Raw genomic sequence first — 15,603 nt, 5'->3', positions numbered from 1 at the left:
CTCGTATAAGTAAGGTCGAAAGCACGTCACACCCCATGCATTATATTAGTAACAAAGAAGAAAGAGGAATGACTATAAATATAATTATGATACACAGGAACATTTTTTTTGTTGTTCAATTTTTTCTACCCTAAATTTAAGATACATTTGAACATCTTCGTTTCTAAATTAATGGATTTGCCAAACTACTGCAATGGCATATAAGTTTTTATGAGTAACTTAGACTATAGCTATGAAATTTTGAATGTGAATGTGAAAAATGAAAGAAAAGAGTGAGAGAAGAAATGAGTATAAGATGAATTGAAGAAGCTGACTCACAGAAAATTTATTGTATGTATTAATTCTGCTGGAATAAATTAATAATTAGAAATCACATTGGTATTTAATGTTTTTTATAGGTTTTTAATGTTTGGAATATATTAAAAATTGTAATAAAAGACTTTATTGATTAGCACATAGACAATAATTGAAAGTTACAAAACTCTATGAAGTTTACATAAATACACTGAAACATTTAATTAAAATTATATATTTGCTATTATGATCATTTTATTCGTTAGTTTATATGTTGCAAATTAAATACAATTTCATGTATAAATCCAACAATATGACAATGCAACATTGAATAGAGTAATGAAAAAATAAAATATGAAACTCTTTTAAAGCGAGTAATAAGATAATAATATTTATAGAAATATATAAAAGTTATTAACCAGATGTGTCTTTATTCTGTCTTTGTTGGAGCAATTCCCTAACATTGTTTCCACACTCCTTTAAATTTTGTTGAAAATATGTTTTATTATTTTCTAAAGTTTTCACTTTTTCATCGGCATTTTTCATTCGTTTTTCAAGACCGGCTTTTATGCTGTCCATATCATCCAAAAGAAACATTCTGCCAACGGATTCATAAGTTTTCGTATTCTTTGGATAGGAGGTTACCTCTTTCATTGTTAGTTCAGCGAGCTGTTTAGATCGTTTTAATTTGTCAATCTGCAAATCCGCCAGTTTTAACTTTTGTGTAGTATCGAACATTTTCTCATGTAACTGTGAAAATGCTTTTATTAGCTCCTCATCCGATTCTTTTGCCATTTTTCTGCAATGATTTCAAGAACTATAGGTTAAAACACTGAATCTATTAGTTAAGTCCAATCATTTGAAATATAAATTTTTATCAAATACTGTAGAATTTAACTATTTGTTAAAATATAATTAGTTTGTTATTTTTTTTGTATTATCCTTATCTCACTACAATAATATAAAATATCTGTTAGAATATAAAATACCTTGTCGATTCCACCTAGCAAATTTACATGAAAACTTCAAAAATCGTTTCGTGTTTCACGCACTCTTATATAGGATCGTTTCCAACTGCCCTACAATATTTAATGTATACAAAGTTCTATTTTTATTTCTTATTTCTCATTCAATTTTTTAATAAAAAAACGAGAATTATGATAAAATTGTATATTATAACTATTTAAGCTATTTTTATTATAATGATGTTCTTCCATTTATATGATAAATTTATACATTTTTATAAATTTGTTCATTAGTTTTGTTATTAATAAATTATTTATTATTAAATATTCATCGATGAAATTTTAATAATAATGAATATTTCATTAAATATTTTTCGTATATAATTAATATACCTATTTTTAGAAATTTTCATACATAATTTGAGCATTTTTATTATCATAATAGTATATACTTTTAAGTTTAAAGTATAAACAAGAAAATGTTATCATAAAAGTTGAAGTGACACCATCGATAACAAATTATTATAGCCTTAGGTAATTTATATTTGTAATTTGTTTCTTATAAACCTCTTACATTTAAATGTATCATGTTACAATCGTTAAGAATTTCTTATCTTTTGACATTTTCTTAATAACATATTTTGTTTTCATGATCCAGTTTTGGTACAAAATTATTTACTTTACTACGAAGATATAATCTTTAAAAATGTTTGTAAGATATTCATTAGTAGAGGAATATAATTTCAAAAAAAATATTATATAGCTCTATAAACGATACAAATAAATACATAATACTGAATAAATAAACATAAAAGTTGATCTATTTTGAAAGATATGAATATCTCTTGTAAGTTGACTTAAATCATGCCTATATAATAAAAGGTGCCCCTCACGTCGTTTTAATCTCCCACCATTGTCGTCAACTGTAAATTATAAAAAGACTAATAAAGAACTAACTAACCCAGCTATCATATACTGTCACTAAACTATGCATTTCCACAACTTATGAAAACTGTTTTGAAAATAGTGGAGGTCCATTGGGAGAAACTCTAAGCTCTAGAGTGAGCTAATCGTAAATTTAAATTATGTTATTTTAAACTACTTAATACGCTAGTAAAGAGAGATAGAGAGTTTAGATACGTTAAATAGATAGATTATATCAGTTAAAAAAATTATATTCTATACAAATTTATAAATTAGATAAGATTTGTATCGTAGACTTTCTTTTAAAATCTGTAATAATGTTTGCTTTATTTACGAAATAAAATTTATCTCTTCTTGTAGAATTTGTGATGATTTAAATATGTAATTCGTGAAATAACTTATATAAAAAAAATTATTTTTCATATTTATGAATTATTTCATAAAATTATATTTCATATTTTTAAAAAATGCTCTGTTTTTATAGAAAAGAAATTAATTTTTCAAGAGAAATCTTGATATTATAAAGAAAGAATACAGTACAAACAGATGACATTGTAATAAATTTGTGCCCAGAGTCAATGTGACAGTGAAAAATAGCTTGCTTCGTCATACATGGTAACGGGTTTGCAGAGATATCTTTTAACAAAGATTCTCCAATGTAAGGATAAAAAAATACCTCACGCGACGATAATGCTAAAAAAATCGCTTCAAAGTCCACCTGAGAAAAAATTAAAACCAAATCAAGGCTCGGTTAATTTGATTAAAAACTCGAAGTTTTCTACTGAACATAACCTCAACACAGACACGATGATCATTGACAAAATGCAAACGGAAAATCAGACACAGGAAAACTCTGTCTGCGTTACAAAGCAGTTAGGAGTGAAAGTTACTTATTTAGAAACACCTGTTAAATCTGAGAATGACATGAAAGAATACAGGTAAAAGTAGTGAAAAAGTTCAAATAGAACATATGTTGAATTTTTTGCATTTTTATTTTATTTCAATAAATAGTTTTGTTTTTCATATAGAGTGATTCAATTAGAAAATGGTTTAACTGCTCTGCTAATTGCTGATCTACACTCATTTCAAGATGACAAAAATGATGATAAAGGTAAAGGATTCTTTATATTTATTTTTTAAATGATTTATAAAAGTATAAATATTTGGTACTTATCAGTGGATGTAATAAGTACGATAAATGAAGAGGAAGACGATGAAGAAACTGATAGTGAAGAGGATGAAGAAGAAGAGAGTGAAGAAGAAAGTGACATAGAGAATAATCAGTCAGATTGTGATAAAGAAGTTGAAGATTCTTGTGTTTGCACTAAACGAATAAAAAGAGAAGAGAAAATGGTATCTTTTATCAAAATATGCCATATAATGCTTAATCAATGTAAAATATATCAATTGTTAATATTCTTAGTGTGCTGCTACGCATGTTTCTTACACAGGCAGCTTGTGGATTATCAGTGGGTGTAGGAAGCTTCAGTGATCCACCAGAAATTCCAGGTTTGGCACATTTTTTGGAGCACATGGTTTTCATGGGATCAGAAAAATATTCTCAGGTATTCATTTAAACAAAAATTTTAATATCCTTGAATTTATAGTAAGAATTTACAGGAAAATGATTTTGATACATTTATTAAAAAAAGAGGTGGATCGGATAATGCCTCCACTGAATGTGAATTAACAACCTTCTATTTTGAAGTACAAGAAAAATATCTTTTATCTGCACTTGATCGTTTTGCTCAATTTTTTATTAAACCTTTAATGAAGAAGGATGCTATAACCAGAGAACGTGAAGCTGTAGAAAGTGGTACATATCAGAAACTATTAACACAATGTGATTTAATTACTTTAGGAAATAGTAATGTTAAATAATGTATATAGAATTTCAGATGGCTTTACCTTCTGATTTTTGTAGAGAAGAACAGTTATTTAGTAGCTTTGCTCAGCTGAATCATCCAGCAACAAAATTTAGTTGGGGTAATTTGATTACATTACGAGATAATGTAACAGATGAAAAGCTCTATGAAGAATTGCATAAGTTCAGAGAGCGTCACTATAGTGCTCACAGAATGAAACTTGCTATACAGGTTGGTTTTATATTCCCCAAATTTAAAATTTGCTATTAAATATAAATAATATTGGCTTTCAAATTTTATTTACAGGCCAGGCTTCCACTTGATGTATTAGAAGACTATGTGGTACAATGTTTTGCAAATGTACCAAATAATAATTTACCACCTGATGATTTTACTCAGTTTAAAGGCGCAGATTCATTTAATACATCATGTTTCAGAAAAATTTATAAAATCAAACCTATAAAAGATGTCTGCCAAGTATGTCTTTATACCTTTAGAAGTGATGGTAATTAAGTAAGGATTTTGTTTTGTTTACAGGTGAAGCTAACATGGTCCATGCCACCCCTTCATGATTTGTATAAAAGCAAACCACATCAATACCTTTCCTGGATCATAGGATATGAAGGCAAAGGTTCTTTAATTAGTTATTTAAGGAGGAACATGTGGTGTCTTAAGATTTTTAGCGGAAATGAAGAAAGTGGTTTCGAACATAATTCAATGTACGCGCTGTTCAGCTTATCTTTAATGTTGACTGAGCAAGGATACAATCATTTGCCGGAAGTATTGAATGCCATATTTTCATTTATCAATTTAATGCATAAAGAAGGGCCACAGAAAAGAATTTATGATGAGATCTATCAAATTAAACAAATGAATTTCATGTAAATTAAATTATTTAATAATTGTTAATGCAATAATTAAAATGATTGATAGGAAAAAAGTTTTTTTTTGTAGATACGCAGAAGAGTCTCCATCAGCAGAGTATGTGGAAGCTTTATGTGAAAACATGCACTATTATCCACCTCTTGATTATATCACTGGAAGTGATTTATATTTTGAATACAATCCAGAAGCTATACGAGGATGCTTAAATTATTTAACACCCGATGACGTAAACATTATAATTTTTAATAAAAAGTTTAATGATGAAGAATTTGATAAAGTAGAACCTTGGTTCAAAACCAAATACACTGATATGGAGATCCCTCAGGAGTGGATAGAATGTTGGAAGACTATTGAACCTTTACCTGAATTTCATTTACCCTTACCCAATGTGTTTCTCACAGATGATTTCAGTTTAATTACAATACCACCTGGTGTGCCTAAGTATCCCATAAAAATCTATTCAGACGAAATAACCGAAATTTGGTATCGGCCTGATCCGAAGTTTGGTTTACCTGAATGTTATATGTATTTTTGTATTATATCACCAATGGCTGTTTGTTCACTGAAAAGGTAAATCTTTAAAGTCATAAAGCATAATTTGTTTTACAGAAATAATTAAAATTTTAGCGCAGTTTTGATGGATTTATTCGTTGCTATATTAAACCAATTATTAGTGGAAACATTGTATCCAGCGACAGTTGCTGAATTAAACCACGATATTTACACGGATGAAAAGGGTATTATGCTTAAAGTAAATGGATTCAATCAGAAATTACCTGTAAGCAAATTTAAAATCATTTTTAAAAAATAACTACAATTTCTTTTAATTAAATTTAAAAATAATTTCTGTTAATTTAATGTCTGTTTATTTATATTTATAGCTTCTACTGACGAATATTGCAAAGTATATAGCTGATTTTCCAACATTGATAAACAAAGAATTTTTTGATGTAATGAAAGAAGAACAAATTAAAGCATATTATAATAATTTTGTAAAGCCCAAAATGTTAGTTCGGTAAGTAATGATTCTTATAAAGTCATAAGCAATAAAGGATAAATAAAAATTTACATTTTTTTTTACTGTTTCAGAGATGTGAGAGCATCAATTCTTATGCTAGTTCATTGGATGGCAGCGGATAAGCACGTTGCAATTCATAATGTGGAATTTGCTGAATTCCAGAATTTTGTTAGACATTTTACTGACCACATTTATATTCAGTCTTTAGTACAAGGAAATATGGCCAAGGATGATGTGATTAAAAACGTTCAGGAATTTGTTAAAGCACTTAAATGTGGACCATTGTTGCCTAATACTATGCCACAGATGAGAGTGGTGCAAATACCAGTCGGTTCACACTATTGCAAAGTAAAGAATTTCAATAGTACGGATGTAAACTCTGTAGTGATGAATTACTATCAATCTGGTATTTCATCCATCAAGTTATTAGTCATTATCGAATTATTAATTGTAAGTATAAGTTTAAATTCTATTATTTCGAATTTGTTGTATAAATAATAAATATTTCTATTAATTTTAATACAGATGATCATGGAGGAACCTCTTTTTAATCAACTGAGGACACAAGAACAACTAGGTTACAATGTTTTTTGTTTATTAAGAGATACTTTCGGTATTCTTGGTTATTCCATCACTGTATATACTCAAGCGGATAAGTATAGCACTGAACACGTGGATAGTAGAATAGAAGCATTTTTAGAGATGTTTAATAATATTCTGAAAGAGACTTCAGAGAAGGATTTAGACAGTGTTAAGGAAGCAGTGATAACATTAAAACAGTGTGCGGATATACATCTGAAAGAAGAAGTTGATAGGAACTGGTCGGAAATTATAACTGGAGATTATATGTTTGAGAGAATAGAGAATGAATTAAATATGATAGAGCACATCAAGATTGATGAATTGAGGGAATGGATAAAGTCTCACACAATTAATGGCAGTAATTTTAGAAAATTAAGTGTGCATGTGGTTGGAAGTGATAAATCATCTGATACACAGAATAATGGAAATGAATTGCACGTGAATGAAACTGATTGTAAGCAATTATTTTGTATTAACCCTTTGCACTCGACGACTTGTTCGTTACAGAAAAATAGTAATTCGGAGACTTTCTGTCATAGAGTTGACGAAATTTTTAAAATGGTAAATGAGAAATCATATGCAAATTAAGACGTAGAATAATTTTTTTTCGATATTCCACACATCGTTAGGTAATTTTATATTTGATATATTAATTAACGTCGATCTTTAGAATTTGATTAAATGGTAACTGAGAGTCACCTCTCGAGTGCAAAGGGTTAAACTATGAATCTCATATTTAATGAAAATCTTGTGTTAATATCTTCTTTACAGCTAACTTAAAAACAGAAAAACATGGAAATGTAAAATATTCATTGATTTACATTCCTGCCATGGAAAAGACTGATAAATCTTTGGTTCACATCACTGATATTCAGGAGTACAAAAACAAACTGTATAGCTATCCTGTAAATCACATCACTTTATGATATTAAATTCTTTTAATAAAATTGATAGTCATATTTAAAAAACTTTTCTGATAAATAACAAACTGAAATAAAAATACGAAAAATATCATGTATGATGTTAATTATTTGTTTTACCTCACTTAACTAAGTTAGTATTTAAGGAACAATTGAATTATAATTTTAATAATCCTTATTACAATTTATGTTTTTATAAAATAATAGAATATTAATTTAGAGTAACATAATTAAATTAAAGGTAGCACATAGTGATAAAAAGGTATGGATATAAAATGGAAGATGAACTTATAATATAAAATTATTTTTTACTTTTTTTATAGTTCTTTTAATTGTATTCAAGACATGACAACACGTTTCAATAAATCATTAAACTTCCGAAAATGTCAGCCAACCATCTCCGAGAACCTCTCATACGAACAGCTTTCTTTACAAAACTTTACTAAAAGTTTGTTTGCTTTATTTCAAACCGTGCAGTATGTTTTGCAAAGCTTTTCATTATTTTCCTCTTCAACTCAACAGAGAATCTCTATGAACCATTACCGTTCTCTCTACTTTGCATGTGTGTCGTGTAATTGCATTTATACAAGAAAAAACGAAGATAAATATACATATATATGTATATATATATATACACATATGTATATGTATATGTATATACACACACATATATATATATATATTTCTTTTTTTCATCAAAAGAAACAAACTTAAAATATCTGTCATTGGAGAAACTTCTCTGCTTGTTGGGGTAAAGAAAAAAAGATTATTCTTTGTTTCCCAATACACAGCTATTATTTGTAAATGATTTTCTCTTTTTTTATCATTTAAGAAAGAAAGATGTCCTTCATTCAATTAGCAGAGTAGTTGTATTCCAAAGAACAGATTTACAGCAAAATGTCGATGCAATTTGAATACTCTAAATTGTTACAACATCCATTAAAGTGCATTTTTCATTTAGTATTTCGAATAATTGTTGAATATATTGATTTTTTTTTGTTTTGTAGTATTATAGAGTTGCCACTACATTTATACAATGGTTACCTCCTACTTTCCAAATATGTATCCGCTTTAAAAGTACCTTAAATGTGACTTTTTTTTACTTTTATAATAATTTTTAGTTGCCTCGTGTTTTCGCCAGCACTGATTCTTCGATTTATTATGTTTTTTTGTGATTTGCCTTTAACTTCCTACACGCCTGTGTCTAAATTAACGATATGAAAATCTTCAATTTGTTTTATTTCTTTAAACACGCAAATAGTTAAATTTTTACGCTTTGCTTTCTTTGTTTTCTTTTTCTTTTTGCTTTAAAACATATCTTATCCGGTTTTCCAACTAGCAAAAGCATAGAATCAGCTCTGCTTGACACTAGACATGAATGGGGTATATGTTACAACAGTAAGTTACAAGATAGAATAATCCAACAAGAATACATTAATGTGACTGTGTATTATAGAAAAATGCAACGACTAAATGAGTCGGTTAGGCAGTACTTAGAAGTATAACAAACATATCTGAAAATTACCAACTAATATAGTATGCCGATTTTCGGTAAAGAAATCTTGTACATGATTCTATGTCAACTTCTGCAGCAAATGTATATGAATAATGTTCGCTGGCTTATATAGATGCAACATTAAATCATTATGCTGCAATAATTCTAACACTGTTATGCCAACAAATAGTAGCTTGAAAAGTATTATAAATATATTACATTTTACAATGACCTTTTTACTGTTTCAAGAAATATAGTAACCACCTACCGACCCATATAGGTTGAAAATAACTCGATCATTGACAAAAATTATAGCGCACATACAATTTTACTTGTACCTTTTTCTTCACACTCTTGTCATACAAACACAAAGTGTACTCACTGAAGGTTTTACTTATTTTGTTCGCAAAAAACTGCTCGCATTTCATGCGCTATACATTTATTCATCAATTACTTTGACTTCTTATATATTAGAAAAACAAAAGGAGAGTAAAACAGAAAAAAACAAACGTACAATGATTATAAATTGTAACATACAATGATTACCCTCTGTATACGCACTTGGTATTTTAATCATTTTATTTTTTCTTGTTCTTGTTATTTCCTTTAGCTATGAAAAATAATAGCAGAATATACGTTATGTAATATTTAATAAGAATATATAAGGACGGGGCCCACATACATTTGCAGCTACATTGATAAGTGTTTAATTCGTTACTTCATCTTTTTTTGGTTTTTTATTTTATTAATACTTTTTATTTACTGTTTTTGCTACCGTAATTTTAATATACCTTGTTAATAGAGTATGCAAGCGAAAACTATGGTAAAAACAGAAACTTAAAATTTATGTATCGAGCGTCATAACAACTCAATATCAACTTCACTTTTCCCGTTTTGGATTTTTCATTCTGGGCATTCTATATCTTTTTTCTATTGGGTTGATATCGAAAATCCTGACATTCTAGTAGCACGGAGTTGTAAATATAACATTGTAAAAAATGGAGTGAGAAGAAAACAAAAAAAAAGGTCTTTTTCATTTCTTAATGCCCATTGATTGCGTACTTCTATTAGAGATATAATAAAATAATAATATTTTTTATTAACGTTTTTTTTTGTGGAAATCATTTAAAATAAATTACTGAGATTAAATGATCTGCTCCATTTTTATATGTTATATTTTTTCCCTATGTACATTTACATATATAGTGTGATTTTTGCAAGAAGACCTAAGGTTCTACTATAATGTGATTACAAATTAAACAAAGAATGAAAGAATAATAATGATAAAAAAAGGAAGATTATAACAAAGAATGATGAAATAGAGAAGCAACAAAAGTTTTTCATGACTTTCTTGACATTGAGAAACATGATACATCATGTATCTGTTTAATGCTTAGCTACTTGCTGCATCGACATAAAATAGAAATTTGCTCAAACAAAAGTATAACTATACTATTAATTGGAAAAAAAAAAAAAAGGAAAAAAGACGGAGAATAGTCTACTGGAAATTGACGCTTTGATTTATGATAAAAGTGCTTCTATAAAAAAAGAAAAAAAAAAAGAAAAAGAAAAATCAATATATATATATATATATACGTAGTCGCTTAATTTACATTCTCGTTCAACCATTTCTCACTTATTAAGCATTTATCGTCAACAATATTCCAGCATTATCATCATTATCATTACCATCATTATCATTGTTACATAGCAAGAGTTTAGAGATGTGCCTTACTTCGAAATACAATTAATTTTCCGTTTATCTCAGTGACACATAATGTTCAAAGATCGAGTTTATAAATGGAATTTTTGTTTTTCACTTTCTAAATACACAAAGAGAGATTATTCGTTTTATGTGTTGGCTCATTTTGTTTCATTTTCTCACACGGATACGTCCTCTATCGTTAAAGTGGTTTCGTGGGCCCCTTTGTTTTACGTGTTTTATTATTTTTTCTTTTATTACTTATTACAACGAAAAAGCAGGCACGAGTCAGGCGCGCACCTGTACTTTTTACGTCGATCATTTAATCACCGTTTTACATGTTTCCACTTCTTTCTTTTGCATTATATATTATATTTTATTATTTTTATGGTACTTCTGCTCTGTTGTATTGTTTTCGATAATATGGATTTCGTATATATTTGTTTCCTTTTATTCATTCTTTATTTTTCCCCTTTTCCATTTTTTTTTTTTTTTTTTTTTTCATATTCCGTATCGTGGTTTTCTTTGCTTTCGTTTCAATATTTAGTATATTAAATTATTTCATTTCTTACGTTTATTGCGTTACCTCATATCAGTGCAGCAGCAACTGATTGTGTGTACCATCATGTTTATACATATAGTTATATATATTATGTCTTTTTTATCGTTTCCTTTTTCATTTTGCTTTCTTATATATTTTGTATTCTCCGGTTTGCATTTATCAGGATGATCGATTTCTCAGAAAGAAAATCTAGCTTTACACAAAAGTTAGTCATTCATGAGCGATTGGCGTCGTTTTAATTTTAAATTGTTCAAGAAAGATACATGGCGATTTTCTCTTTTTTTTTTAACCTATATCGGTGCATATTTTATATATCATATATTGTATTCGGAAAATAACGTGTTTATGAATGTGTATTATTAATTAAAAGTCGTCGAATGATAGTAATATTCATTTTAGCTTCTTTTTAATTTATACAGTTTCATTCACGAGACTTTTATTTCATTTCATTTCTTTTTTTTTTTGTAATCTTCATTATCTTCTTTAATTACATTGGAAAAACTGTTTTTCATAACATACGCTGAAATAGCTCATATTGAAGCCGACATTTGTTTCTTCTTCTTTTTAAATATAATTCCTATTTTCGTGTTTTCTTTTTTTGTTTTTTTATTTTTTTTTTTTTTGTTTTTGTTCGCTTTTTTCTTTTGCAAGCAACTCAGAACTTTGAGAGCTTCGGAGACACAGAAGAATTAATGAAATTTTCTTATTAAATCGCGGATGTCAAACATGTTCAACATACCATCGTCTCTTCTAAAGCACTTTTTCATTTTCCTCTATGTTTTCTTTAAATCTTTTTCTCATTCTCTGTACAATACCCTTTCTTTCTATGATCTTATTCACTCATTTTAATTCTCTCAGGCTTAGTTCAACCGTCGCTCAAATTATATAAAGTTTCTCATTGTCTTAATGCATTTTTTACGCAATAACAAATCTACAAAAATATAACATTTTTATCTTATCTCTCATTATATTATCTCAATAAATGGTTTTCTCTCTCACAATCGCGTTCTCTCTCGCTCTCGTTCGTTCTTTTACTCAATTTAAATTACCTCTGCACTTTAGACGCATATCTCCCTTTCCATGTCATTTTTATCTACTCTTTCACGTCTTATTTTCATTCCTTTCCATAAATAATCGTGTTCTGTCGTGCTGTCTTGTTTCTCTGTTATATGTAATATCATACTTTACTGATAAAAGAACCACCTCCCACCTTTTGAACCTCAATGATCTTTAATAGAACGTCGTTTCGACTATTCTACACATAAATAGTATTTTCTTTTTTCTTTTAACATGATGATCTTTTACCTGGATCCGGTTCCTCGCGTGACAAAAGCGCAAAATAACCGGTCATCTCTTTTATGTACACCAACCTCACACTGTCTAAAGTAACTATTCGTATGTACAATTAAAGGAGGGACACGTACATCCTTCCGAAAATATGCTACAAAAAGCATGAATATCCAAAATTTTCATCTGAGGAAAAGAGGTAGTGAGGAAGACAAAAACATAAAGATAAAAAACTTTTTCATGGAACAACGAAAGAAGAACAAATCTTTAAAGTAGAATTACTCTTTTACTATCAATTAAGATCCATTCATTCTGGTGATATAGGATTAAAATAAAGCAAAATGTAGCATATTTTCCAAGCGACATCGGAAGCACTGCATAAGAGTAACTCTTTCAGAGAACTTCGTCTTTCTTTTTTTAAAAATTCAAGCCGATTACTCTCGCAACGAGCCCGACGCGTGTCCACGGGTACATATCGTATATCTTATCGTACATGGAAATTTGTAATTCGTTCAAAAGTCATTCATTCCTCTCTCCATCAACACAACAGCAAATAAATATATCAATCGGACCACGTACACGCGTGCACACATCCCTAATCCTTCATTTTGTTCATGTTCTTATACATTACACGCGTGCACGTTACCGTCACGCGTTAACATCCCATGTTTATGTACATTTTTTATGTTTCTCTATGTGTTCGTTTTCACACTCGCGCGTTTTCAGCATTTTCTCTTGCCCCACCCCCTCTCTTTCACTTTTTCTCTCACTATCTTTTTCATTGTAATCTTCACGAATAAAACAATATTCTCACATTCTTTCGTGATACTCTCATTAATACTATCTCAACACTCGTACATACTCACACATCATATACATACTCATACACAATCAATCACAACGTACACATAATATGCTATTGGGAATCTCTAATCTAAATCATATATAAATATATATTTTACCTATATGAAAAGCATCAGTCTCCATTTGCTAATGAATGTCTCAGTATTCTGTCTCGTGTTATCTATAAAACAGAATAAAATTATTTGTGATACACTGTCCAGTATAAGTTTCGTTCATCTGTCCATTTGTAGCGTCTTAGTATATATGATTTTTATCGGAAATCTACAATTAGAAGAGATCAGAGTACTGAGACTGTCAATGCGAGCATTTCATATAATACCGGAAAATATATATTTTCATTGTAAAAAAAATAATCACACTTCTTAAGAATTAAATACTTATAGCAGCTGACGACTTGTTCTCGTTCTTAGTAAAATTAGCGCACGCATACACTAATCAGTCGAGTTCATCCTTATGGTGATCCGAGCGGAGTAGTAGTCTAAAAACACGCTCGTGTTAGCACAAGCACGATTTCATTGTTTTTTATTTTCTTCTTTTTTCTATCATGTTCATTTTCGCTCTTATCCTACACACTGAATGGTACGTTTGGCAGTGAGGACATCGTATCATGTACGTCGGAAATGGGTCTACATCCTTGTGGTTTTACAATATCTTGATATCGCGTTAACGATGCTTTTTCTCCTATATTAGTTTAATTAGTTTGGCCCCATCAGAGCTTTAGACATTGTTGAGTGATTTTGCGCATAACATTTGAAAAGTCTTTCTTATCTTTTTCATTGTGCGAAAATTCAAGGCAATTTAGTTAAGAAATGTTTCTTTTCTTTTTTATTTAAAATATGAAGCTTATAATTAAAAAAAAAAAATAAAAAATAAAAAAGAGAGAAAAAACTAGTAAGCTTCTCCTTTGTCTTTTTTTGTTTATAAAAAAAAACACAATCTTCTGTACGATCCAAAGTAATTCTATCTGAAATAATTACATTAAAACTTTCAAATGCCATCAGCGCACTATTACTCGTTACACACTTGTTTTTCTGAGAAGATTTTTTTGATTGCAGTCTTGAGTCACATCCGGGAGTGTCTAAAAGTTGATAAAAACGTGACGTATAAATACCTAGTTTTCGGCGGCAACTGGAGCGACCAGAGACGCGTCACCCTGCCCTTTTTCTATTCCTTTGCCGTTTTCTACGGCGTCCTCGAATTGCCCTGGTACTGGCAGTACGTCTTTTGTTGCATTCATATTCGGAATCGGATCACTAATAATATGAATGAACATAATCATGAACATATTCATTTTTGGTATAAAGAAATATAAAATAAACTTACTTATAATCAGTTATTCCATCGACATTGTTACCTCGCCCTCTACTGTCTTTTTTATTTTCGCATTCTTTGTTCTTCTTAACAGTAGTTTTCTTTTTACCAGTTGCCTAAAAAATAATCTACTTTCATTTCTTTTTTTTTTTTTGCAGGAAATAAATTTGATAACAAAAGAAACTTCTTTCTACCTTCATCTGTGTTTTTTTTCCACGCCCTGCAATTTGCGTTCGATTGTTTCCCCGAGTTTGAAACGTGGGCCGGCCCATTGGGGTGAAACCACGAGGAAGACCATACTTGAGTCCACCAATTGAAGTCACCTAGAACATATGCCTTAAAGGATTACACAGAATAGTTCTAATTTCGATTTTAAGATTAATTAAAAGGTATATTACGATTTCGATCACTCACTTGAAAATTAAATATAAGAAAATACAAAAGTGAGGCAAACAAAAATTTTAAATACATAAAAAGATTTATTTACTATAGAGCATTATTACTATTACACACTGTAAAATTATATTGTGCTGAAAGCCTTCATTCAAACATTAAACTATATCGTATTACTTTTGTTTCATCTTATAGTATTTGAACTAAAACAAGATACTAGTTACCTGTGGTGGAAGCCGTCCACGAGGAAGCCCCTGCAAAGGTTGAGGTAAACGGCCAGGTTGACCATAATTTGGACCCCACTGCCCAACAACAACCCCAGCAATTTCTAACTGTCCTCCACGGGACGGTATAGGACGACGCATTAATCCACGTTGAGGCATGGTTCCGCTGCCTCTACCGCGCATTAAACCATCATTAATCGCACATCCGGTGGTAAGAATGTTCTGTGGTACTGACATACGGATACCTGATACATGAAAATGATTAATTACTAGTATTAAATATCAGTAAAAAAATAAAAAAAAAAAAAAAAA

General features: G+C 29.4%; 3 protein-coding genes across 4 annotated transcripts in view; 1 reads left to right on the top strand and 2 right to left on the bottom strand.

Annotated features, from left to right (window-relative positions):
• Positions 1-569: 569 nt before the first annotated feature.
• On the bottom strand, positions 570-1,360 carry Pfdn1 (prefoldin subunit 1). The gene is made up of 2 exons (XM_017897051.1): positions 1,284-1,360; positions 570-1,093 (listed from the first exon to the last, which is right to left on the bottom strand). The coding sequence occupies exon 2, from the start codon at positions 1,087-1,089 to the stop codon at positions 709-711; it is 381 nt and encodes a 126-aa protein (XP_017752540.1). The 5' UTR covers positions 1,090-1,093; positions 1,284-1,360; the 3' UTR covers positions 570-708.
• Positions 1,361-2,725: 1,365 nt separating this feature from the next.
• LOC108545423 (nardilysin) lies at positions 2,726-7,459 on the top strand. Of its 2 annotated transcripts, XM_017897026.1 has the most exons (14): positions 2,726-3,121; positions 3,212-3,294; positions 3,361-3,536; positions 3,635-3,748; positions 3,804-3,999; positions 4,074-4,279; positions 4,355-4,525; positions 4,586-4,929; positions 5,003-5,503; positions 5,561-5,711; positions 5,815-5,948; positions 6,023-6,401; positions 6,477-6,987; positions 7,305-7,459. In XM_017897026.1, the coding sequence occupies exons 1-14, from the start codon at positions 2,796-2,798 to the stop codon at positions 7,457-7,459; spliced, it is 3,447 nt and encodes a 1,148-aa protein (XP_017752515.1). In that variant the 5' UTR covers positions 2,726-2,795. The 2 variants fall into 2 exon arrangements, with proteins under 2 accessions (XP_017752515.1, XP_017752516.1); XM_017897027.1 differs by lacking the exons at positions 2,726-3,121; positions 3,212-3,294 and having other exon boundaries at positions 3,455-3,536; positions 3,607-3,748.
• A 4,343-nt stretch (positions 7,460-11,802) lies between these two features.
• Positions 11,803-15,603, bottom strand: part of LOC108545439 (constitutive coactivator of PPAR-gamma-like protein 1) — a 9,682-nt gene continuing 5,881 nt past the window's right edge. The window contains exons 11-14 of the mRNA XM_017897058.1: positions 15,292-15,536; positions 14,869-14,997; positions 14,687-14,790; positions 11,803-14,616 (exon numbers count right to left, since the gene is read on the bottom strand). Coding sequence (XP_017752547.1) covers positions 14,475-14,616; positions 14,687-14,790; positions 14,869-14,997; positions 15,292-15,536 — 620 coding nt within the window. The 3' untranslated portion in view covers positions 11,803-14,474. The remainder of the gene's footprint in view (positions 14,617-14,686; positions 14,791-14,868; positions 14,998-15,291; positions 15,537-15,603) is intronic.

The sequence above is a fragment of the Eufriesea mexicana genome, unplaced genomic scaffold (assembly GCF_001483705.2).
Source record: "Eufriesea mexicana isolate 0111107269 unplaced genomic scaffold, ASM148370v2 scaffold450, whole genome shotgun sequence".
Taxonomy (NCBI): Eukaryota; Metazoa; Arthropoda; class Insecta; order Hymenoptera; family Apidae; genus Eufriesea; species Eufriesea mexicana.
The sequence above is the reverse complement of the archived record's forward strand: the minus strand, read 5'-3'. Positions and strand labels throughout refer to the sequence as shown.

Excerpts from the sequence above, each read along its gene's own strand:
- Pfdn1 (XM_017897051.1), bottom strand. The coding sequence starts at position 1,089 with ATGGCAAAAGAATCGGATGAGGAGCTAATAAAAGCATTTTCACAGTTA.
- LOC108545423 (XM_017897026.1), top strand. The coding sequence starts at position 2,796 with ATGGTAACGGGTTTGCAGAGATATCTTTTAACAAAGATTCTCCAATGT. Across the intron at positions 5,712-5,814 it reads GATTCAATCAGAAATTACCT|CTTCTACTGACGAATATTGC; the intron begins GTAAGCAAATTT and ends TTATATTTATAG. Across the intron at positions 6,402-6,476 it reads TCATTATCGAATTATTAATT|ATGATCATGGAGGAACCTCT; the intron begins GTAAGTATAAGT and ends ATTTTAATACAG.